The sequence below is a fragment of the Ailuropoda melanoleuca genome, chromosome 3 (assembly GCF_002007445.2).
Source record: "Ailuropoda melanoleuca isolate Jingjing chromosome 3, ASM200744v2, whole genome shotgun sequence".
Taxonomy (NCBI): Eukaryota; Metazoa; Chordata; class Mammalia; order Carnivora; family Ursidae; genus Ailuropoda; species Ailuropoda melanoleuca.
In genome coordinates, this window is record NC_048220.1 from 83,949,287 (window position 1) to 83,973,061 (window position 23,775).

Sequence of the window (23,775 nt, forward strand, 5' to 3'; positions counted from 1 at the left end):
TCTAATGGAATGCTCTTGCAACCTTGATCCTTTCTGATCCTTGAATAAGCCTGTGAGATAGGGATTCTGTTGTTGTCATCAAATAGCCACGGACACCAAGGCTCCCAGAGAGTAAGAAGCTTTAAGTGGGAGGGAAGAGGCAAGACCAGAGGTTCCCAGCGGTAGCTCCGTCTAATCCTGGGTCGAGGCTGGTGAAGGTAGCTGCTGCCAGATTCCTTCCCTTGGGTTTGGCCAGTACCCTCCGGATGTGGAAAGCTCACTGCTCTCCCTCCTTCAGCTGTGCCCCTCTGTCGATCTGGGATAAATAATCAGTGACCACACGTTCTTCAGCAGAGGTTGCAAACAGACGGTGTTTAAGCCACTGTGACCTGCATAGTGTTTAAAAAGATTTGAGTAACTGCCAACTGTCTTCATTTTCCTAGAGCTGCCATAACAAGTACCACAGTGTCTGGTGTAGAACAACAGAAATTTATTGTCTCACCATTCTGGAGGTCTGAAGTCCGAAATCAAGGTGTCAGCAGGGCCACAGTCCATCTTGGCAGGGGGATCTGCTGTGCAGGCTTCTCTTCCAACTTCTGACAGCCTCAGGCATTCTTTGACTTGTAGGTGCATCACTACAATCCTGAGCTGATCTTCACATCATCTATGCATTGTCTTTGTGTCCAAATTTCCCTTTTTTATAAGGACACCAGTCAGAATGGATTAAGGCCTACTTTAATGACCTCATGTTAAGGTAATTACCTCTATAAAGACCCCATTTCCAGATAAGATCACATTCTGAGATACTGGGTTAGGACTTCAACATATCTTTTTTAGAAGAACACAATAATACCAACAGCTAAAAATAGTGGCCTTCCTCTTTAGAAGTGCCATACCACTTCCTATTGAGTCCTCCAATCGATCCCTACAATGTACTGCTTTACATTTATAATCTGCCTTACAGCTGAGAGACCGTGATGGGAGCAAGAAACTTAGTGGGGCCCTATTCATACACTCCTCCACTTAGAAAGCTAGACTGTGTTGGGGGCCCCAAAAGTGGCTGTGTCTTCTTTCTCTTTCCTTTCTGGCAGCTTGCAGCTGGTGTTGAAAGGAAGGAGCCTGGGTCCCACTGAATCAACACTTTAGATCTGACCACAGTCCAGGAATATCTGTCTGAGACTACATGAATGAGAAGCTTTCATGTTGCCTCTTGTAGAGTTCGCTCAAGGCCCCCAGCCTCTTTGCTTCCCTAACCCTCAAACACTAGGTACACAAACCAAGCTCTGTGACTGTGCTCTTACCACTCCACCAGGCTGCTCCTCCGAGGCTTAGTTTCCTGTTCTGTAAGATGCATCAAAAACCAAGTGGGGGTGGTCTACATCAGTGGAGCCCTAGGTGCTCTCAGGAGGTGGGAGTGGGGTGAGGAGCAGAAGCAAAGTGGAGGGCAGAGCCCCCTGCCTCGGACAGGGCCATGGCCGGCCTCATCTGAAGGGAGGTTTTCCTGTTGAAAGTTTGAAAATTGTTGGAAAGATCAGTTTTTTTTCAAATAGCATCACTCTACGGAATATCTACTTTTAACAAGTTCCCCAGGTGATTGTTACCAGAAAAGTTTGGGAATCATTAGACTATAAGATTTCTAAGGACCCCTATAGTCTCTAGACAATCTCTTCCTAAAACCAAAGACCAAAAACCCTGCGGGGCTAGACTGAGAATGAACTCACCAAACTACAAGTAGATCAGTTTATTAAGTAGGAAATGAAGAAAGTGGGGCACAAATAGGAGTATGCAACACCCAAACTGAACCGAATCTGAGATTCCTTTAAAAACATGTCAGTTACACAATTGGCCGCTTCCTCCCCCGCCGATACGGGGGCTTGTCAGGGGAGACGAGGGAATAAGGTAGCGGGACCGGTGGTTGCTCCTGGGGCTGGGAATGATCTCTGTGTAACTTTCAGGGCCAGGTCTCGGACTCAGGATCGAGACTTCATAGCAGATGCAGCCAGACCCAGCAAGATGGCTGCGACCGTGAAGCCCTGGGCAGCGATCCGGGTGCGCATCATGAGCTGAGAGCGGTGGCTCTGACCCCGGTGGAAGCAGTAGAGGCCGTAGGTTAGGGCGGCCGCCGTGCCCAGGCAGCCTGAAGAGGGGACAAAGTAGGTGGGGAGTGGCACGTTCCGGCCCCGGAGGCCCCTCCCCGCTGTGGGCCTCCGGTACTCAAGAGTCCAGAGCTCTGAACAACAGCTGAGGGAAAGGGGGTAGGGCCTAGTGGGAAGGTTTGGTCGAGGTAGGGTCCTCCCAGTTACAGGGCTCGCCCCACCTCAGTCCTCAATCCCGCCCAGCTCCCGCTCCAATCAGGATCACCTCTCACCGCCTGGCCCCTTCGCCACAATTCCCGTCCAGTGTCACTCCTGTCCAGTCTCACTCCCGTCCCCCGTGGCTCTCCCGCTCCTCCCCTAATTCATTCCCTCAGACCTCACTATCCTCTCCGTCTACAGTTCCTACAACACCTGCTTACCTATGGGTACCATTGGGTTCTCGCGGGTCTTGCGAAGAAATTTTTCCTTGAAGCTTTCTTGAGCGTTGTAGATACTGGGGCTAAAGCCCTCAATGACTGGGGGCTGTGATGGTTCAAAAGGTGCCCCCGGAGTCACAGGACCAGGAGCTGCCATGTCCCCGGCAACTGCTTTGAGAGAAAATACGGACGCAAAACTCCGCCTCCTGATGAGGTCATGGAAGGGGAGGGAGGAAAGGAATTTGCTGAGCTTGTACGCAGGCGCTAACCTCTCATTGCATTCTGGGAGTCGTGGTACTCTGCATGATGTCGCTGTAGCTAGGACTACAATTCCCAAAAAACCTGCGAACCCTAGCGCGCATCCGGCGGAAGTAGTCTGCGACACGAGGTGCTGCGAGTGAGAGAGCCTCCCAGGTTTAGTTGCCGGTTCTGTGGTCAAGGCAATGCCCAAGGCCAAGGGGAAGACCAGGAGGCAGAAGTTCGGTTACAATGTTAACCGGAAGCGTCTGAACCGGAATGCTCGACGGAAAGCAGCACCACGGATCGAGTGGTGAGGGGACGGGGTTTAGGAGGCAGGGGACCTCGGCTGGGATGGCCGGCGAGATGACGGTTCCGCGATCTCTCTCTCTTTGCCTGTAGCTCCCACATCCGACATGCCTGGGACCACGCCAAATCGGTGCGGCAGAACCTGGCCGAGATGGGGTTGGCTATGGACCCCAACAAGGCGGTGCCCCTCCGTAAGAGAAAGGTACTGATATGGCAGGGTCCCGGCCCTTGACCCCTGTTTACCACCATATTTAGCTGGGTTTCAGAACTTCTTCCGGTACATTGCCACGTTCACGCGTTTCCTGGGTTTGCGACCTCCCACAGCCAACTCCAGCTGCACTGACTGTGGTTGAAGGGCTCTTTACCACCACCCTCCTACTCTCCAGCATTGGACCTGGATTGGAGCTCCCCCCTTTTCTTCTCCATTTTCTTTTCCCATCCGAAATTAACCTGTTTGGGTCCCTTGGCCTCTCAGTGGTACTTCACAGAATTTATCTTTTTCTGCCCTTAACTTTCCGAATAAGGACTCCCAGAGTTTGGGATTTTTACTTACTCTTACTTACATCTTCCCCTAGTCATCTAATGCAAATAAGTCTTTTTCTGCACCACACTTACAAAAATCACACCCTTTCTTAGTAATTTCTTTCCTGCTTTAACTCATAGCAGTTGTAAATACTTGATGGTGCTTTATATGTTTATTTGTTTATTGTCTGTACCTCTTTCCCTCAACTTAATCTCCTTGGGGACAAGGACTTTGTGTTTTGTCCAGTGGTGCTTAGGATGTGCCTAGTGCTCAATAGTTAAACTAATGAATGGACTTACTGATTGGATTTGTCCCATTGCTTTTATTATTTATTTACTTATTTTTAAAGAATTTATTTATTTATTTATTAGAGAGCAGGATGGGGGGGGGCACGGGGAAGGCAGAGGGAGAAGCAGACTTCCTGCTGAGTAGGGAGCCTGACACAGGGCTCCATCCTAGGGCCTTCAGATCATGACCTGAGCCGAAGGCAGATGCTTAACTGACTGGGCCACCCAGGCACCCCTGTCCCATTGCTTTTAGACACGTTTGTTTTTATCCTTTCATGCCAGAGGAAAATGGCACCACTGTTTCGTGATCAAATGTGAAGCTATAGCCAAGCACTGTCAGGTTGCCCCTCTTCATAGAGAAGAAATCTGATATGTCCTCATCGTAAATTATAAAGAGCTTTCATGGGCATTCCACTTGATTAGCATACATGAGGTGAGGTAGGCAAGGAGTATTATGCCCATTTTATAGATAGGCACAGAAAGGTGAATTGCTTCCTTAAGTCCCTTTTGGAAACCGTAAAGCCTCCGGGATATTGGTTCTCTCTGTCATCTCTTCCGGCCTGAATATACGTAGGGATTCTCATAAGTAATGCAGTTTTGTTGAGATGGGCAGGAGCCTCTAGAATTTTCCCTCATCCAGGATCCTTCCTTTGTCTACCGGTCTCATAGGCTCTGTTCTCTGCAGGTGAAGGCCATGGAGGTGGATGGAGATGAGAGGCCTAAGGAGCTTGTGCGGAAGCCCTATGTGCTAAATGGTGGGTGCTGGCCACATTCCTCTAGGTCATCATCCTGCACAGTCAGGCCTAGGAAGGGCCCTCAGATGTCTTCATTTTACAGATGGAAAAAACAGCCTCAGAGGGAAGAAGGGAGCTGGTCAGGGGCTCACAAAGTTAAGCCTGTCTCTGACTGGGACATTTTCAGTCTACTTCCTAACCTCAAGTGTGTGAAGTGAGGTCAAAGATGTTCGGGGAGGATGCAGCCAGGTGCCCAAGAGGATAGAAAAGAAACCAGAGTCTCAGGCACATGTTCAGCTTGTCATGAATTTAAGGATGAGCAGATTTTTATAGAGATTCCAGCATCTCATTTAATATTTTCAGGAACAAATCAATTTCGTGTATCTTAATGCTACAGAGACTGAATGTTAACACAGAGCAAAGTAAATTCTGCAGGGAAGCAGGAGTACTCTGAAATTCTCCACCCATCTTCCTCTTACCTGTCCAGGATGTTTAATGGTTCTCCTGAAGTTAAAAGGGTTTTAAATGGCCAATTGATAGAGAATCCCTTGAGTTCCTATCAGTGATTCTCATAAGAATTACTACACAGGATTGCATAAATAAAGTCAGGTGTACGTACTGTTAAATTTTTTAAATTTTTACTTCTCATTCTTTATTTTTAAAAACTGTGGTAAAGAACATATCACATGAAGTTTACCACCTTAATCACTCTTAACTATGTAGCTCAGTAGTACGTTTACGTTGTCATGCATTAGATCTCCAGAACATTTCCATCTTCAGAAATGGAACTCTACCCATTAAACAACAACGTCCCATTTCCCTGCCCCCCCCCCCACTCCCGGCCCCTGGCAGCCAAGTCAAAGATAATTTCGACTATAAGCAATTTAGCACTTAACCCCTGGATAACATTTGACCACCTTGCTTCTGTGAGCTGTTTTTCTCCTAGTTCAGAAATGGGGAGTATTTGCCTAGCTATTTAACTTAATTTATTAATTTTAAAGATTTTATTTATTCCAGAGTGAGGGAGAGAGTGAGACTGGGGGGAGGAGCAGAGGGAGAAGGATAAGCAGACTCCGACATGGGACTCGATCTCACGACCCATGAGATCATGACCAGAGCTGAAACCAAGCATTGGATGTCTGACTGACCCACTGAGGCGCCCCTTCCTAGCTATTTTAACATGAAGTCATGATTGGCTCCACAGTTGGCTTTTGCCCTCACATGGAGCAGTGTGGCACCTAGCCCCAGCCTCAGGCCCTGGTTCCTGCAGCATTAGTTCTCCTTCATACCTTTCCATTTCATGTTATTATTGTAACACTTCAAGAAAAGAAATTCTCAGGGAGTTTTAGAGATGGAAGGGAGTCCCGACCTGTGGTAGGCAATGTATCTTCATCTCTGTACCCAGGACCTGGTACTAAGAGATTATTAGTTTGGCACCTGCCCTTTACCCAGCTGAGACTCAAAGAGAGGTGACTTACCTTTTAGGTAGTTGCCACACTGATACATGATTGTGTCATAGGCAGGGTCTGGGACCCCAGGAGCTGAAGAACACTGAATGTGGGGATGGAGTGGCAAAGCCCATCTGATGGCCATGGTTTGGGATGGGGTGAAACGATGACTGGGCAACTCAAAAAGTGCAGGAGGGAAAACCTCAGTTTCTGTGTCCTGGTTTCTCTCACCCCAGACCTGGAGGCAGAAGCCAGCCTTCCAGAAAAGAAAGGAAACACTCTGTCTCGAGACCTCATTGATTATGTGCGCTACATGGTGGAGAATCATGGGGAGGACTATAAGGTGAGTAGTTCGGGCCTGGCAGGAGGAAGCACTTGAGTCTGTTGGAAAGGTACCCTGGACCATTTGGGATCTCATCTGCTTGTCTCTTGCCTGAGACTGAGTGGAAAAAAGGAAGGAAAGAGAGACTTTAGGAAATTGACCTCACGGACAGATGCTTATAGCCGGGATAGACTGACTGGCCTGTGGTTCATGTTCCACTCACAGATATGTTGTTTTGTTTGCATGGTATTTTTAAAGAACTTGAACTAGGTGCCGTTTTAATTATGGGAGTTTTCAAATTAAAGTTCATGTTTCTGACTTCTCTTAAAAATGGAAAGATCTGGCTGCAGTGGACTCGGGTGCCCAAGTGGGATCAGCTGGCTATGGATGGAGCATAAGCTATTCATTTGGCCACAGCTCTTGCCTGGTCCCCAAGGGCGTTTGCACCCATTTCCCCACATACACCGTGGTTTTTGAGGTGAGGAACCTGGACTTGAGGGACACAAAGTGGCTTGCCCAACTCAGGCAGTACTAGGATTTGAGCCTTTGCCTGTCCAGCCCTCCTCAAGTGGCCTTTCTCTCTTCTTAGGCTATGGCCCGGGATGAGAAGAATTACTATCAAGATACCCCGAAACAGATTCGGAATAAGATCAACGTCTATAAACGTTTTTACCCAGCAGAGTGGCAAACCTTCATTGATTCTTTGCAGAAGAATAAGATGGAGGTTGAATGATTGACTTATGCCTGCCCCAGTCTAAGATCTCCTCCTGGACCAGAGAAGCTCAAAGCCAGGGTTTAGGGCAAGGAGGGGCACGTGGCTAGATGAGGCCCATCAAACCCCATGGAACATATTACATGCACGCGCGCGCACACACTCACATTCCCCTTTCTGGGGGAAGGAACCGCTCCAAGAGGCTTCTGAGGGCCTGAGGAAAGCCAGAACCTACTGTTTTCAGAGTGGGTGGTTTGTGTACCTATAGTCTGTACATAATAAAACAAGACTGTTTTACTCTCTGGTGGTTGTGTGTTCCCCTCCCAACCAAGCCCTAGGACTGCCCCTGTGAAAACCCACTCAGCTGGGGCAGAGAGGCCATCCAGCCTTTAAGTGCCACATTCCCACCCCTCTTGGGCGTGGGCTCCCTCCTCTTGTCCCCTGTTCTGGTTCCATTGCTCTGCCTTGGTTTCCTGCGTAGAATTAAGCCTTGTACAGAGCCTGCGGCTAACCCTGTGCTGCTTGGGAGGGTCTGTCTGGCCAGCGCTAGCCCCTCCCGGGCTGGAGGCGAGTAGGTTGGCTCGCGGGCCAGAGGGTCAGGGGCCGTGCTGCTGCCGCCGTGTAACTGGCCTTCACTGCTCGTCTGCAGAAGGGAACCTGAGGCCCCCAAATCTGAGACTTGGACTGCTGAATAGCACCTGGCTGTGTGCCGGGTACTGGGTACACTGTGGCCATCGCCTGGGGCGGGCCTGCCTGCTGATGTGCGGTGATGACTCACTTAACAGGATCATAGGCACATTGTGGGGTGGGCACTGGGCATTTTCTGCTCTTGATACTTTATCTTCAGCTATTATATAATACAAAACCCCTCTCATTCCTAATGTTTCCCTAGAAGGGCCCCTCAAATCTGGTTCTTTTTACCGCTCTTAAAAAAGACTTGGTGTTTTTACACAGATCATTTCACATAAAACCCTGCAAGGTGTATGGCTTTATCCTTTTACAGGTAAGGAAACTGAGGCTTGAGAGGCCAGTGTGAGGTTTGAAGTCAAGTCAGTCCAACAGCTAAGCCTGGGCTTTCACTTGCTATCCTCCTCTTCAGTCCCTGAAGGCAGCCCATCTGTCCCATACTATCAGGGCAGGCTGGAAATGGGCAGGGTCCCAGAAACCCCTCCTATGGGACCCAGCTGGCTTAGCCCCCAGCAACGACTGGCCCTTGTAAGCAGTGCGCACACAGCCTTTGGAATCTAGCCTGCAGCTGGGGGCTTTTTTCTTTCAAGTAGGCTCCATGCCCAGTGTGGGCTTGAACTTGTGACCCTGAGATAGAGTTACATGCTCTACAGACTGAGCCAGCCAGGCGCCCCACTCATGAGGGCTTTTATTGGGCCTCACAAGATCCTCCACAGCACTCCAAACTCAGGCCTTTGACAGCTGTCCCCTTGTTTCTTTACCCAATTCAGGTGCCAATTTTGGGAAGCCTTTCCTGCCACTGTCCCCCATCCTCAGACTGTGTAAGTGTCCTGTTGGCCCTACACCCCAGACTTCCTGTAGCAATACATACCAGTTACAACTGCCTTTTAATCTGCTTGACATCCCCCACCAGGCTGGGCTTGAGTGCAAGCACCTTCCCTGGGAATCAGAGCTGAGTCCAAGGCAGGTGCTGGGGGAATGGTCCATTCTGACCTCTGGCCCCGTCAGCTAGAACTCCTGAGGAATGGCAGCCAGGTTTGGATTCTTCCCAAAAGGTACGAAGTTAGGCCAAAGCCCAAGTTCCTTACCACCCCACTTCCATGTAGGCTGAAGGGCCAGGGGACTGGAATTTGCTGTTGACAAATGACTGTGTCACTGGAAATATTCTGGGACCACCCTCCATACCTGCCCCTCACTGAACTGTAAGCACCCAGGATATACTCCTCAAAACCAGAATTCAAATGAAACCATATCTGAGTTTTTGGCATTTATTGTGTGCCTCAAATAGACACTAGCTCTCCCTTATGTAGTTTGTCCTTGGCAACCCTGTGGGTCTGGCTTCGCAGGGCGTGGGCTGGGACAGCAGGGCCTCTACTTCTGGATCTTTGATGGGAATTCTCCCTATGTACTTCATGGGCCCACCTTGCAGAGTCAGCAAATGAGGAAAAGCTGGAGGTTCTTTTCATAGCCACTAGAAAGGACAGAAGATGTGTGAGCCAACAAATGTGACAGGAAGACGGCTCGGCTATTCCAGGTCTGGGGTGTGGGCAGGCGCATGAGGATGAATACGGCAGGTGAGTTTCAGCAGCTAGTTCAAAGTGCTGGCAGTTGCTATTGAATAAGCAAAAGAACAAAATGTCTTCCAAAGACAAGTGGAAACATTTTTTGCAGAATCTAGTGTTTCAATCAGCCAGACAATAAAGCTAGGTTAAGGACTCTTCCTCTGAGCTCTTCCTCATTCAGACAGGCAGGAGTCCTCAGATTTTCATCAGCACCTCTCCGTGGAGGACTGGGAGCGCTGTGATGGACTGATTTCACCACCTCACCCCCGTCCTTATGGCTGGATACGTGTGTCAGTGCAAGCCTACAACCAGCGGTTCCGGGTACCAAGAGGTACCAGAGGCTCCTTGGGATAAGCAGCCAGTCAAGCTGGTGGTCTCGGAGCCTTCTTGCTTAGACCATCCACATGACCAAGCTTTGGGCCAAGCTGGCCTTCCTCAGGGGGCTGGCAGCAGGTGAGAGAATGGAAAATCAGAAGCCACATTGCATTAAGTGATTCTTAAGACAAGAAGCCATCAGTGTCAGGGTGAATAATCAGGCATTGGTTCAACAGGCAAGCAGAAGCTTCCCTCCGATGTGGAGTGCCCACCTGCTCTCTCAGATCCAGAGCCTTCCTTCCAGTTGCCTTCATTAGAAAAGGAGAGGGGCTGACATATGACCCCTATCCCATGCTCAGGTAGGTTGGAAGCTGTCAGTGTTGGGGCAGCCTTGGGGGAACAGTGTCACCCGCGTTAGCTCAGAAAACTCACTTTGAGATGCACTCCAGATAATCACTGGTACCCAGAAGCAGGTGATCTGGGCTGGTGAATCAGAAAGTCACATTCAGGAGTGACTGGGTAAGAGGAGCACAGGCCAGGCACACGGCTGTCCCAAGAGAGGCCCATTCCTTTACTTTGCCCAGTCTAGTCCTGGCAGAAACCAGCATGGATGAGCGTGGTTTGGCACTCTGCCTGGAGGACAGGCCAGCAGTCCCACGAGAGGAGCACAGCGGTCAGCCACAGATGCGATGAAGCGCACCCACAGGGCAAGTGTCGGGGGACCTTCAGCTCCCCCAGTGGTGCGTGTCTTCTGGTGTACCACTGGGACCTGTCAGTTCTGGCAGTGGTCTTCAGAAGTTGCTCAAGTAGATACAGTGCTAAACTCTTCTTTCAAGCTCACTCCCCTCACTGGGGACTTTGGAAACTGTATTATATAATGATACTCATTAGACCAAAGGCAGATCTTAATTAGAAAAGGGTCCCCTACAACAATGCTGGTTCCAGAGGTAAATGTCAAGCACTGGAGAACAAGGTGGAGTTTACAGAACAAAGAAGTAAAGTTTCACCATCTTTCCAAGTCAAAATGAAAAGTTGTCAGCAAAATTTCAAAGGCTACTCTAAAAGCCAAGTCATTCCTTAAGTATTTAAAATAAAGCAGACAAATCTCTTCTTTCTTCTTCAGAAAGTTAATTAGAATTTCAAAGAACAGTGATTCTGTCACTACATCCACAGCCCACAAGCACAGCAGGCCATTCTAACTACAGTCACACTTCTGGACTTCAGGAGTGTCCCACCCCACCAACCCTCCTTGTGCCTCTTCTCACGTAGGCCACAGCATGGAACTGAGGCACACTGAGCCAATGTCAACTGAAATGAAGGCACATCATCTCTATTCTCAATTAAAAAGCAAACCGAGTTGGGCATCTCCTCTAAAAAACAGTCCATCTGTGGCTACTGATTACTCATGGCCCCTGGGAGACAAAAGGCTCCTTCCTTTGCCTCCACTAAAGAGAAGTGTCAATATATAGGTAAACTGGCTGATCACCAGAAACAGAATCATGGAGTGTACACTGGAGAGAACAGAAATTCTAACTTTTAGTTGGGGAATCAGCAAGTCCAGAAAGGCTGGGGTACCCAAAGCCTCAGGTACCCGGCTGGCTGATCTGCTAATTCCCATTTCTTTTCACTTGGATTTACATGATTGAAATTTCCTTTCCTGGAGTCACCATCTACACGGAAGGGGGTTGTGTCCTTTTGACATACTGGGCCAAGCGGTGGAGTTTTAAGTTCACGTGGATTGACATAAAGTAGGATACGGATTACAGCTGTAAATGATGGGGGAAAGCTAGAGCTTTGTCTCCAATGATGTGCAGGTTATCACACGTCTTACAATTCCAAAGACACAGATTTTCCATGACAGTCATCTGGGGTTTTGATAACAGCACCTAGAAACAGAACCTGAAACTTTGGTCTGTTCCTTGTATAAATAAATAAATAATTAAAATGCATTTCTGAGGCCAACACCCAGGTCCAGTTGACAGTCTTCTCCCCAGGGACACAGGCTCCTTCCCCAGACCTCTGTAAACATGGGCATTGGCCCAGCTAGTGCGAGAGCAGCGGCTTGTCTCCAGATGAGGGGGAGAAAAGTCTTTCATCTTCCCGACGGGGGTGAATAACACTGGATGCTGCAGTCTGGCGGGCAGGCTTGGCTTGGAGAAGCAGGGAGGTTTCAGAAAACTCCTTGCTAGGATCTCCAGGTTTATCCCAGCACTTCTTACCTTCATGGCTGGAATATCTTACCTCCAAATTAGAAAAAAACATGGAAATCACCTCTTTAAAATGATGGTCCCAGGGCCAGAGAGGCAGAGATAGCACAAGGCCTCGAGCCAGGCGGGCAGAGCAGGACACCGTGGGCCCTGGAGCCAAGGCTCAGTGTACTGCCCAGAACCCGCCTGCATGAGAGGGGCGTGAAGTCACCAGGAGGGAACGGTTTAGACTGGGAGTACTTCTGACACTATCCCAGTTCTCAATCACCGGGACCTGCGGAGGGGAGAACCGAGCCCACTGAGCACCTTACTGTACACATCAGAGAAGGAGGGTATCTTCAGTGGTGAAAGCTGGGTCCACTTCTAGCCTGGAGTGAGCCAGACACCATGCTCTTCCACTATCTGCCTCACCTGCCTCCCCACTTCAGCCTCACGGCCACCTCACCTGGAAAGCTTCTATATGGTTCTTGGCCTTGCCCAGGCCCTGCACTGGAGGGTGGGAGGAGAGAAGGGAAGTGCTGCCACATGGCTCCTGCCTCAGGCCCAAGCTGGCAGGAGAGAAGCGGGAGCAGCAAGACTTGGGTCTCCAGGGTTGGGTGGCGAGCAGGTGGGGGCCAGCCTAGGAGAGAAGCTCCAAGAGCAGTCTCCAGATATGCACGGTGCCGGGGTCTTCAAAGCCGGGTCCTGCAGGGGCGATGCTGGCTGCCAAGAGGAAAACCTCCCGCTGGCTATCGACAGCCTGCAGGCCCAGCTCCTGCTGCAGCTCCACCATACTCACGGACTCACTCAGGTCCTGGGATGAGACGGAGAAGCCAGTTGGAACAGAGCTCACAGTTTCCCAGCACCCACACTGTCATCCATGAAAAGAACTATTCTTTGGCTATCCTGGGGAACACCGGGGCCTAAGTTCCCAGAAGTGGCCCCTGGGCCGCTGGGTCTAAATTCTCTCATCTCTGAATTTCCTTTGTACCAACTTCTTTTCATACCACCATTAGCCACTGCAGTGAGAGACCACTCTTTCTATAAGCCAGGCATTGTGAGAGGCACTTAGACTTATCCTCATAACTATAGTTTATAAACAGAATGATGATGTAATTCATCATCTAAACCAGGGTATTTCTAAGACTTAAAGTGGGCACTATTAATAATCATACCAGAACAACAGGCATAAATGGGGACCATCCCAGGCAGACCAGGACATATGGTTACATATTTATAAATGATTGTCAAGGATTTCCTGATAGGCAGGGGAAACTGGGGTCAAAGATGTATAGTTTCTCTCCAAGTCAGGTTGGAAACAAGTGCCATGGCTCTCAGGGATGTGGGGCAGGCCACAGGAAAAATGACAGAACTCTGTACCGTGGCAAGGTTTTACCCGGTATGTACTGAGAATGGCACCTTAAGTCTGTGATGCCGAGGGCTGCTGAGCCAAAGGCCCAGGAGAAGTATAGTGTAGTTAAGAGCGGGAGCTTTGAGGAAGATCTGAGTTCAAATCCTGGCTTTGCCATATACCAGTTTTAACTTTGGGCACTGAAGGATAAAAACAAGGCCTATCATGGGGTTTTGTAGGATTTCAGTGAGGTCATGACTGAAAGGGTTCTCAGCCTGGCACACTATAAGCACACTTATAAATGTTAGTTATTACTGTTATTTTGATCTGCTCAACTTATCACTTCTCAGCTTTAGCTCTTTGATCTAGAGCTGGAAGTCACAAGGACATGGCAGAGCGGAAAAGGCACAAGTTTTGGAGTCAGACATCCCATTTTTTCAAGGTGTACAACCTTGGGGAGATTACAAAACCTCTCTGAGCTTCGTATTTCCAATCTGTAAAATGGGAATAGGATCCCGTATCTGGTAGGGTCAATTAGAAGCATAATATGAAATGTCATTCAAAACCATACCTGAGAAATAGCGGATGCTTAATCATTATTTTTCTCATTTCTCCAGGATGATGGGTGACAGGGAGGCGAAGAGGAAGGCAGACAGAGGATGAGGATCAGGGATGAGAAGAAAGCACAGGTAGAAGAGTGGGGGACAGCATCTCAGCCAGGTGCTCCAGGTCACAGGCCTGGGCCTGAATCTCTCTCCTGTGCTCCTGCCCCTGCCCGGGGGTCAGTGGATCAAGCCCGACTGGTCTAAGCCAGCCTCCCATGGCCCTCACCTGCTTGTTGGCCACCACAACGACAGGCAGGTCAGGGTCCTTGTCCAGCAGCTTGTGTAGTTCCTGCCGGGCCCAGGGCAGCCGCAGCCGGTCAGCCGAGTCCACCATGAACACCAGCACGTCAACTTCATTCACAAACTCCTTCCAGTAGAAGCGTAGGTTCTGGCTGCCACCGACTGAGGAGAGGCCAGGGGCCAGCTCAGAGCCTCCCTGGGCCCCGGCTCTCTACACGTAGCCCCAGTACCACCCCACTTCCAGCTTTCCAAGGCTCCACCAGCCAGGGGCAAGGAAGACCACAGCCTCTGGAGCCAATCCGATTTACCTCTGGCTCTGACAGCTGGGGCTCCCTGGGCAAGTCACTACCTTCGAGCAGCAGCGTTCTCCTCCGCACTGAACTTACCTACTAACAGGTTGCAGCAACACCCAAAGGTACCATACTCAATGCACCGTTCACAGAGTGGCATACGAGGTGCTCATTAAACTGTACTCTCCGGGTCTTTTTCCTGGGCTGCTTCCTGCCAATTCCTAGCCTTCTCCCCTGACAGTGATAGTGTGGTCAGAAGCCAGGACTCCCTGCCCAGCCTGTGCACAGCCATTCTCCATTCAGTGTCTCTTGTTCAGTCTGGTCACCCCATTTTCTTTCCTTGCAAACACTATACTCAGTCCTACCACCACATGGCTGCCCACATAGTACCCCAACCTGGGTTGCCTTCTTGTCCCTCTGCACTGTCCCCATTAGCCACCCTGCATCCTCGTGTTTCTGGATATACTTCTGACACTTGTGGACTCTATGCTCTTTGAGAGTTAGAGCTGTTTACATCTGGATCCCCGCAAAGCCCTCAGCACAATGCCTGGCACATAGCAGGCACTCAACAAATATTTACTGAGTGCTTACTAGGTGCCAAGCACTGATCTGGGTGCTGGGGATACAGAGGTGGGCAAGGCAGACAGGGAGCTGCTGCCCTCAAGGAGCTCCCTCTGTAACCAAGACAGACACAGCAATAGCACATAAGCACATTTCAGAAAGGAAATAAAAGAGAAAACGGCTGGGGGTGGCTTTGGACTGGGTGGTCTGGGAAGGTCTCCCTAAGGAGGCAGCATGTGAGCTGGGTCTGGGATAATGAGAAGGAGCTAGCTAAGGGAAGAGCCAGAGGAAAGCATTACAAGCAGAGGGAAGAGCAAGCTCAATGTGTCTGAGAGAGAGAAGGCAGCCAGAGTGGCCAAGGCAGTGCCAGTGGGAGAGGGGAAGAAGCCACAGCCAATAAGGTGGGCCAGGGCTTGACCATACAGGGGCTGTCAGGCTACAGTGAAGTTGTTGGGGATCCCCCTAAAAGGTTTTACACAAGAGTGACATGGGTTTCTGAAAACTGCTGGCTGACAGTAGGGGACAGAAGTGAAAGCAGGAAGACCAGCAAAGATACTATTATAGTACTGAAATGATGGTGGCTCAGACCAAGCAGGCAGTGGTGGAGGTGGGGTGAAGTGGACAGATGCACAATCTATTGGAAAATAAAGCTGAAGGAACTGGCTAATAAAATGGATAGGATATAGGAAGTGGGGCGGAAGCGGGGGAAGGGATGAGTCATCAAAGATCCACAAACGGCTCATTCTTGGCTGGGTCCCAGACTAGGCACTGTAGACCATAGCCAAGTGAGTGTCATGGAAAGGGATAGTTCCAAGACTTGAATGGCATATCTGGGTTTGAATTCAGGAGTGACCCTATCGGACCTCAGACTCTTGGGTAACATGACGACACCAAACCCCTTCTCCCAGGGTTGGGGGTTGGCAGGTACTTTCTCTGCCAGAGTGGGAGTCAAGTGCAGAATCCCACTTGACCCTTCTGTATCCCTGGCACAAGAAAGGGAGATGGGGAAAATCTTGTTTAAAGGACCAAATTCCAGGTGAATATCTATGTTTGTCACAATCAGGGAGGAAAGATACAGTCAGGTCCTCAGAGTCTGATCCTACCACCTAGTACTTAACTAAATCCACCCAGTCTTTATGGTCTGAGCCCTTTGGCTGGCAGGAAGTCCACTATCTCTCCCACCAAGTCTGTAGTTGGGACACAGGTGGCTGAGTACTGCTGTTCTCTCAAAAGCCCCTCTGCCAACCTCTCCTGGAATCCCAAAAAGCCTAACACTGAGGACAGGGGCTGCCCAGACCCTCTCTGATCACTCACTCAACAAGCTCTCCCAGTTACCTGCTTGAGGCTGGGCCCTAGGGGCCAAAGCTGGCTCAGACTCATCTGTGCCCCTAGTCAGGGACATAGGCTGGTATGTGGCAAATACCAGCTCAGAGGAAGAGCCCTTAACCTAGCCTGGGAGTCAGATAAAGCTTCATAGGGATATCATGTTTGACCTTATCTTTTTTTTTAAGAGAGTCATTCTTTATTTTTTTATTTTTTAGTAGGCTCCACACCCAATGTGGGGCTTGAATTCATGACCCTGAGATCAAGTCGATGCACTACGGACTGAGCCACCAACGTGCCCCTGACCTAAATCTTGAAAGAGGTGTGGCAGTTTATCAAGGGAAGAAGGGCTTTCCAGACTAAGGAAACAGTGCAAGCACAGGACAGAAGAAAGAAAACAGCAAGTACCCTTCAGAAACAAGCAATGTAGCACGGTGCTTAACATCAAAAGTCTCCAGCCAGAGTCTGCATTAGCGGATTAAATAAATTATTTAACTTGCTGGGCCTCCCTTTCCTCATGTATGTAATAAGGGTAATAACTGTTTTCAGTTTTTTGGAGTTGTGGGAGGATTTTATTAAGTTAAGCCTGTCAGATGCTTGGGATACAGGAAACTTCAGCTTTTGGTGTCTCAGTGTTAGGTATGTGAGCTTCAGCTGGGGTGAGGGACAGGCAGTGACCAAGCTGGAACTGCCCAATCATGAATGGCCCATCATGTCAGAACACAGAGTTTGGACTGTATGCTGTGCCCCAGGGAGGCAGGGGAAGAATGTCATACAGGGACGTGTCCTGCTTAGATATACATGCCGGAGCCACCCCCAAGCAAAGATCCCCAGCTTGGGTCCAACTGAAGTGATGGGGAGACGGTGTGTATGGGGGGGGGTCTGCTCACTCTCTAGCAGGTCCACCTCGAAATCCTTGGTGGGCAGCCGCACAGAGTTGAAGCCCCAGGTGGGGATGTGGCCTTCCAGCGGTGGCTTCCCGGACAGCACGCGCAGGAACGTGCTCTTCCCCGAGCCATCCAGCCCCAGCACCAGCACCTCGCGCTGCTCTAACTCCTCCAGCGGGGGCTCTTCGTCCTCCTCGTCTTCAGGCTGTGGGGCACAGGTCAGGTTGCGGCCGGCACCCTCCCGCCGGACCCTTCCCGAGGGAAGATGGAAGACACCAAAGAGCCCATCCCCGCCCTCACCCACCAACCTGCAGGCGGGCAAGGTCTGGTGCAGAGGGACCAGCGCTGCCTTTGGAGTCCTGAATCTCAAACCCCGTTCTTCTGGCTTCTCCTGAGTGACCTCGGGGAAATTTCTTCCCCTCGCGAAGCCTCAGCCTTCTCAGACTGATAATCCCCACGTCCCAGGGTCGCAGGGACCACCCAAAGGTAAAAACTCGCAACCCGGCCGGGAGCCGGGGAAGGGGGCGGAGGCCTCTCCCGGCATGCCCCGGGCCGCGCGGGCTGTGTGCGTACTGCGCAGGCGCAGGGCGAGCGCGGGCTGGACCAAGCGCGGGCCCGACAGCGCTCCGGGGCCGCGCCCTCGGAGCTCCGGTGCCCACGAGGAAGCCCAGGTCTCGCGGCCGCGCAGGGCGGTGCCACACACTCCCTGAAACGCCCACCCATCCTTCAGTTCTGGGACTCACGACTGCCCGGCTACCGCCGCGCGCCCTTTCGTCAGGGGCTTGCGGGCTGCGGCGCCAAGTCCCCGACCCAGGCGCTTCTGCCCTCGCGGGGCGTCACACCCCTCAGTTTCAGGTGCGGAGGCCCAGACCCCGGCCCGGCACTCACGTCCCACTCGTCCCACTCAGGGAGGCAGGCGGGCTCCGCGCCCCACCAGGCCTCGCCCCGGTCCCAGCGCCGCTCCCGTCCGCGCCCGAAGTAGGCCTTCCAGAGGATGAAGAGTACTGAGCCCAGCACGGCCGCGGCGCCGCCCAGCGCCAGCACCAAGGGGCTCAGCGGCCGCGGAGCCATCGGGCCGGGCGAGGGGCACGGGTGCGGGCTGCACAGGCCGAACCAGCCGGCCCGCGGAAGACGGCCCCGCTGCGACTGCGGCGGCCGCGCCCACCCACCCAACCCCAGCCCCGCACTACAAGCCCCACAATGCACCGCTGCTGTCGCGACAGGCGGCCCGCGCCCCGGCGGCGGGAGTGGGGGCGCTGACCCGAGCGCGGGGACTTCGCGCTCCCGCTGCTACGTGCGGTGGGGAGCTAGAGGCCTTTCCTGGGCAGGACGGGAGTCGGTGGTACTGGCATCTCCCGAGCACTTGTATGCCTACTGGTTAGCTGACCAATGTTCTCGGTTACTCCGTAAAACAGTGCTTCCTGGAATGGAAAACCAACGCCCAGGTCGCACCGTAGTGCATTGGTACAGCTGGCACTCAAACCCCGAGCGATGTTTCCTGGGCATCTCAAGACATCGGGGAACAAATTGAGGCAAGTCCCACGGCTATGGGGTGGCAGGTTATGGAGTGGCAGAGGCGGAACTGGAACCTGGGTCCCTGACTTTTAGGACTCTACCCTCCCTTGGCTGCTTCGCCAGACCCCGGGAGTTCTGCTCTCTCGGGATCCTGGGCATGCTAATGAAGCAGGCAGGATTAGGAGTCAGTGTTAGATATCCTGATCACCTAGTCCTCCGAGACTTGCAGTGGCTGCCAAGGTTTCCAGGTGTAGCAGGACAAATAGCCTGAGGTACTTCAAAGGAGGACTCCGTGAGGGGCTGTAGAGTGAATAGGAGTTTTTATTTTAAGTAACCCCAAGCCATCTTGTTGACCAAGAGGGACTCGGGGTTCTTTTCTGGTCATTCGCAGGTAATGCTCAAATCTCTGTTGTTTCAGGAAACTGTCCTCCCTTACTGGTTACTACCTCTCCTTTTCATTGCCATCCTACTTCTGGATATTGTGCCCTTCCTATTCTTTGCCCAACCCACCCAGGGAAACTGCTCTCACCTGGGTCTCTAACAAATGCTTCCTTGTTAAATCCGTTGGTAACATCTTAGTTCTTGTTTTGCTTGATCTCCTTGCACCATTTAACACTATTAAATGGAGTCTTAGCAGAGATGCCCTCCAAAACCTGGCCAGGGTGCCACTCACTCCTTGAGGGATCACCTCCCTGGTGAGACAGGATTGCAAGATTCCCAAAGAGAAAAATTAGCACCACTGAGTTTATCCAGAACTTTGCAATCAGAAAATTTAAAAAAAAAATTTTTTTTTTTAAGGGATTTAGTCTTGGCATTCATGTAAGTTTTATGGCATCTCAAAAGAGAGCACCTTAATCCCTTGAGAGCTAAAGGCTCCTGGAGGTCTAATTTGGCCTTACCTTATCTTTCCTGCCTCTTGACACACAGTGGGTGGTCATCCTCTAGTCTCTGAGCTTGAGTTCAGTCCCCCTGTGGTGTCTCTGCCTGAAACTGTCATTCCACTGTGAGGATGTTGACTAGGCCTTTGTCATCTTGGGGTCTGATGTGCTCAGTATAAGAATGAGGCCCAGGGGCGCCTGGGTGGCTCAGTCGTTAAGCGTCTGCCTTCGGCTCAGGGCGTGATCCTGGTGTTCTGGGATCGAGCCCCACNGAGCCCCACATCAGGCTCCTACACTGGGAGCCTGCTTCTTCCTCTCCCACTCCCCCTGCTTGTGTTCCCTCTCTCGCTGGCTGTCTCTCTCTCTGTTAAATAAATAAATAAATAAATAAATAAATAAATAAAAATCTTTTAAAAAAATGAGGCCCAGCAGGATGGCTGGGTGGATCAGTCAGTTAAGCATTTGCCTTTGGCTCAGGTCATGATCCCAGGGTGCTAGGATCGACCGGCATGGAGCTCTCTTCTCAGTGGGGAGCCTGCTCTCCCCCTGCTTGTGCTCTCTGTCTCTCTGACAAATAAATAAACCTTAAAAAAAGTCCTGGTGGGGGGGAGAATGAGGCCCAGAATTCACACTTAACAAATATTTGGAGAATTGAATCAATTACACTTGCTCCACCCTTGGCCTCTATGACACATTCTTTTCTTGATCTTCTCTCTTCTCTCTAACCAATTCTTTTCAGTCTCCTTTTGCCTGGCATTGGGTGCCATTAGCTGAAACTAACTGGACCGTTTGGCAAGGAGACTTTAGAAATGGAGTTGTCAGGAGTTAGCCCCCTGTCATACAGAGCAGAGCAGGTGAAGGGTGAGGGATGGAGCCATGAGTAAACAGGCACATGACCAGCACAGTCCACCCCTTTGCATCCAGTTTTACTCTTATATCCATTTTTAACTTTGTGCTTCCACATACCATGATGCAATATCCATCATAAAAATAGTCACTCTTCACCTTCTGAGAAAAAAGAAGACAAAGTCCCCTCTCTCAATATATCCATCTCTGGGTGATGTTAATTCCTCTTCAGTCATAACCCCAACTGGATATTCTACAATTAAAGATTAAATTATAGGGGCGCCTGGGTGGCTCAGTTGTTAAGCATCTGCCTTCGGCTTACGTCATAATCCCAGGGTCCTGGGATCGAGCCCCGCATTGGGCTCCCTGCTCAGCAGAGAACCTGCTTCTCCCTCCCCCTCTGCCTGCTGCTCCCCCTGCTTATGCTTTCTCTCTCTCTCTGTCTGTCAAATAAATAAATAAATATAATCTTTAAAAAAGATTAAATTAATAAAGGTAACCACTGCCAACTTCCCTTATACAGTCCAACTTCTGTATTGCTACACAGCAGTCTTCACAAAAGAAAAGCTGCAATGTCATTTTCAGGATAAAATTCCTTAGGGGCTTCCCATCTCCATCAGGGTAAGTACTGCATGTCTGATGATGAGCGAGAAGGGCAGCAGCGAACTGAATGATCATCTACTAAGCATCAGGCTTTGTTCTGGTGGAAAATGGACTGCTGTGCAAACGTTTGTCTGTCTTCACCTCCTGGGAATCGTTTTTCCTAATGATTGAATTAACTAAAAACCTGCCATGTTTATATGACACTTGGCATGAATAACTAGTCCAAGGGTAATGACTTGGATCAAGCTGGACCAAGGAGACCCTTCCATGGGATTCTTAAATTTGGTACCCAGCGTCTTGAGATCAGTCTGTCTTGGGTGGATTAAGATGTAAAACTTACCAGCTATAGGCAGCCATTTTCCCCACCTATAAAGAAGGCTTGAGGTCAAAGAGGCTGAAGTAGAGCAGGAAAGGCAAAGACAGAAGGCAGAGCTGGATTCCTGGTGCCTTTTGCATCCCTGGGTACTGTTATTCCTAAAGTCCAGGGTATATTTGTGTTCAATCCTTTTGTAACTCACTTCCTCCCTCCCCTTCCTTCCTTCCTCCCTCCCTCCTTCCCTCCCTCCCTTCCTTCCTTCCTTCTTTCTTTCCTTCCTTCCTTCCTTCCTTCCTTCCTTCCTTCCTCCCTCCCTCCCTCCCTCCCTCCCTCCCTCCCCTCCTTATTTCTTTCATCACTCTCTGGGGGATCACAGTATGCACAGTCCACAGGATGCAGCAACAAACAACATAGCATCCAATGAGGGGAGCTGCTTTACACTGAGAGGTGCAGGAGTGGTTCCCTGACCAAGGAAGGGGTCCACTGGTTACATCATGCACCATGCTATCGAGGGGTAGCCAGCTTCAGAGAACACTGGCTTACCCTTCTGCCCTTTGTCATGCCTCTTAGGGAATCTTCTGAACCTGATCTTCATACTTGCTTATTTGGTCCTCGGCTGTATCTACTCTGCTGTTCACCGCAGCCTTTGAGGGCTTTATTTCATCTACAACATTTTTCATATCTGGGTCTGTAGTTGGTTCTTTATGGTTTCTTATTTCCCTCTTCATCTTTCCAAAGTCCTCTCCTTTCTTTTTTAGAATAATATTTAAAATGCTTTTTTTCATTCGTTGTCCCGCCAAGTCCATTAACTCTGGTGTGTCTGGATAAGGTAGTCCTGTATGTTGTCTTTTTTTGTTGTTGGGTGTGTGCCCCTCAGGCATCTCTTATCTGCCCCTGTGAGCTCCTCTTTCCTTGGGGCCAGGACTAAGTGCCTGGGGGAGATGGCACAGCCCAAGTGTACTGTATTCCTGGTGAGTTGGGAAGGAGACTCTCTGGTGTACAGTCTGCACCCCTGGTTGGTACTGTCCTGAGCAGACAGCTGCATCCCTGGAGAACCTTTCTGTACCTCTCTCGGCCAAGGTAAGACTCCTACTAGAAGCTGCCACCCCCTGTTGCTATAACTTAGTGCTTAGGGTACAGGGAGAGGGAAAAGGAGCAGTGGAAGAGGCTGCTAAGTTGCAGGCCATTTCACTGCACTGGAGTTTGTTATTGACCCCCCCGCCCCCGCCGGCCAGTGCCTTCTCAGCCTGTGGCAACGATGATAGGACTGGCCAAGGTCTGCCTGGGGCAAGGTGGGGAAGAAGAAAGGGTACCTCTGTCCCAAAACCAACAGGGCCTGATTGCCTTCTTAGAGCTGCCTTCTGCTCTGGGTTGCCATTGCCCACACCCAAGCCCAGCCCTTTGCTGATGGTCACAGGGCTGGTCTCTCTGATCTGCCAGCTTCCCTTCGATTCTCAGGTATCCCCCGGTCTGGGGCTGGCTTGTGCTCTCTGCCATCTGGTCAGCTTAACTCTATCTCATAAAAGAGAAAATAAACTTGAGAGAGGAGGTGGTTTCTCCAAGATCATATAGTGACTAAATGAGGCAGCTATGATTTGAACCAGGTCTGTGTGTCTTGAAAACCATGCTCTTAATATCTTGTATCTCCCTGTACAGACCCTGGAATCTAGGTCCACTCATTTTATCCAACTTTTCTTCTGAAAAAGAAGGGAAACTCAAGGGATTGGCTTTGAAGTCTCTCATATGTGTCCTCATTTGGATTTTAGGATGTTTCATTTTCACAGACATAGACGAGCTCTTGGGTTATTCATCATTTAAAACATCTTAATGTTTTTAAATTTTAAAATTATTAAATATGTCAAATATGTTCAGATACCCATGTATTGACCAAAACTTGAAAACTAGCATTTCGCTATATTTTTTATTAAAAATATTTCCAGCATAACTAAGATGCTATTCCTATGTCCAGAGATACCCATTATCCTTAAGTTGATGTGTATCATTCCCATTTATGCATATCAAAACTTTTTTTTGGTTTAATAATATACATAAATGGTAGTGTGGCACATTGTGACCGGATGGGGGCCAGCGCGGGCAGTGAAAGAATACACCCAAGACAGAACAAAAGAGATAAAAATTTACTGAATACACTGCAAGGGAGCAGGAGACAGGACAGCAAAGGACAGACTGTCTGCCAAGAGGTGGTCTTGAGGGGCTATAGTTATAGGGTGAAGTGAAGAAGTAAGGGACCGTATGAAATTTTCCCTTTTTTTGTAATCTTTGGAACTGTGCCTGGTTGTAATTGGTCAGTTAGGGCCTGTGGCTGTTTTGAGGTGGGTCACTTGATGAGCCTCTTTGTATTAGCTTGGTGATCACTGTGGGCCCTTTTGCCTTGTTCATGTTCCCATTGCTCAAAACGGTTGCCTAAAACTGGCCTCTACAGGGCCACCTGGGTGGCTCAGTGCCCTTGAGCATCCGACTCTTGATTTTGGCTCAGTTCATGATCTCAGGGTCATGGGATTGGCCCCACGTGGGGCTCCGTGCTCC

The 23,775-nt window shown here is 50.2% G+C and overlaps 3 protein-coding genes across 6 annotated transcripts; 1 reads left to right on the plus strand and 2 right to left on the minus strand.

Annotated features, from left to right (window-relative positions):
- Positions 1–1,705: 1,705 nt before the first annotated feature.
- Positions 1,706–2,690, minus strand: HIGD2A (HIG1 hypoxia inducible domain family member 2A). The gene is made up of 2 exons (XM_002921736.4): positions 2,495–2,690; positions 1,706–2,116 (listed from the first exon to the last, which is right to left on the minus strand). The coding sequence occupies exons 1-2, from the start codon at positions 2,646–2,648 to the stop codon at positions 1,950–1,952; spliced, it is 321 nt and encodes a 106-aa protein (XP_002921782.1). The 5' UTR covers positions 2,649–2,690; the 3' UTR covers positions 1,706–1,949.
- Positions 2,691–2,694: 4 nt separating this feature from the next.
- NOP16 (NOP16 nucleolar protein) lies at positions 2,695–7,365 on the plus strand. Of its 2 annotated transcripts, none has more exons than XM_002921735.4 (5): positions 2,695–3,041; positions 3,131–3,239; positions 4,533–4,602; positions 6,266–6,372; positions 6,941–7,365. In XM_002921735.4, the coding sequence occupies exons 1-5, from the start codon at positions 2,935–2,937 to the stop codon at positions 7,082–7,084; spliced, it is 537 nt and encodes a 178-aa protein (XP_002921781.1). In that variant the 5' UTR covers positions 2,695–2,934; the 3' UTR covers positions 7,085–7,365. The 2 variants fall into 2 exon arrangements, with proteins under 2 accessions (XP_002921781.1, XP_019657847.1); XM_019802288.2 differs by having other exon boundaries at positions 7,029–7,365.
- Positions 7,366–10,738: 3,373 nt separating this feature from the next.
- Positions 10,739–18,247, minus strand: ARL10 (ADP ribosylation factor like GTPase 10). 3 transcript variants are annotated; one of them, XR_004624190.1, is made up of 5 exons: positions 17,959–18,245; positions 17,074–17,275; positions 13,996–14,171; positions 12,280–12,627; positions 11,732–11,868 (listed from the first exon to the last, which is right to left on the minus strand). XR_004624190.1 is itself a non-coding variant. In XM_034656718.1 (4 exons), exons 1-4 carry the CDS (start codon positions 18,139–18,141, stop codon positions 11,671–11,673), a joined length of 759 nt encoding a protein of 252 aa, XP_034512609.1. In that variant the 5' UTR covers positions 18,142–18,247; the 3' UTR covers positions 10,739–11,670. The 3 variants fall into 3 exon arrangements, 2 of the variants coding, with proteins under 2 accessions (XP_034512609.1, XP_002921780.4); XM_034656718.1 differs by lacking the exon at positions 12,280–12,627 and having other exon boundaries at positions 10,739–11,868; positions 17,959–18,247; XM_002921734.4 differs by having other exon boundaries at positions 11,729–12,627.
- Positions 18,248–23,775: the final 5,528 nt, after the last annotated feature.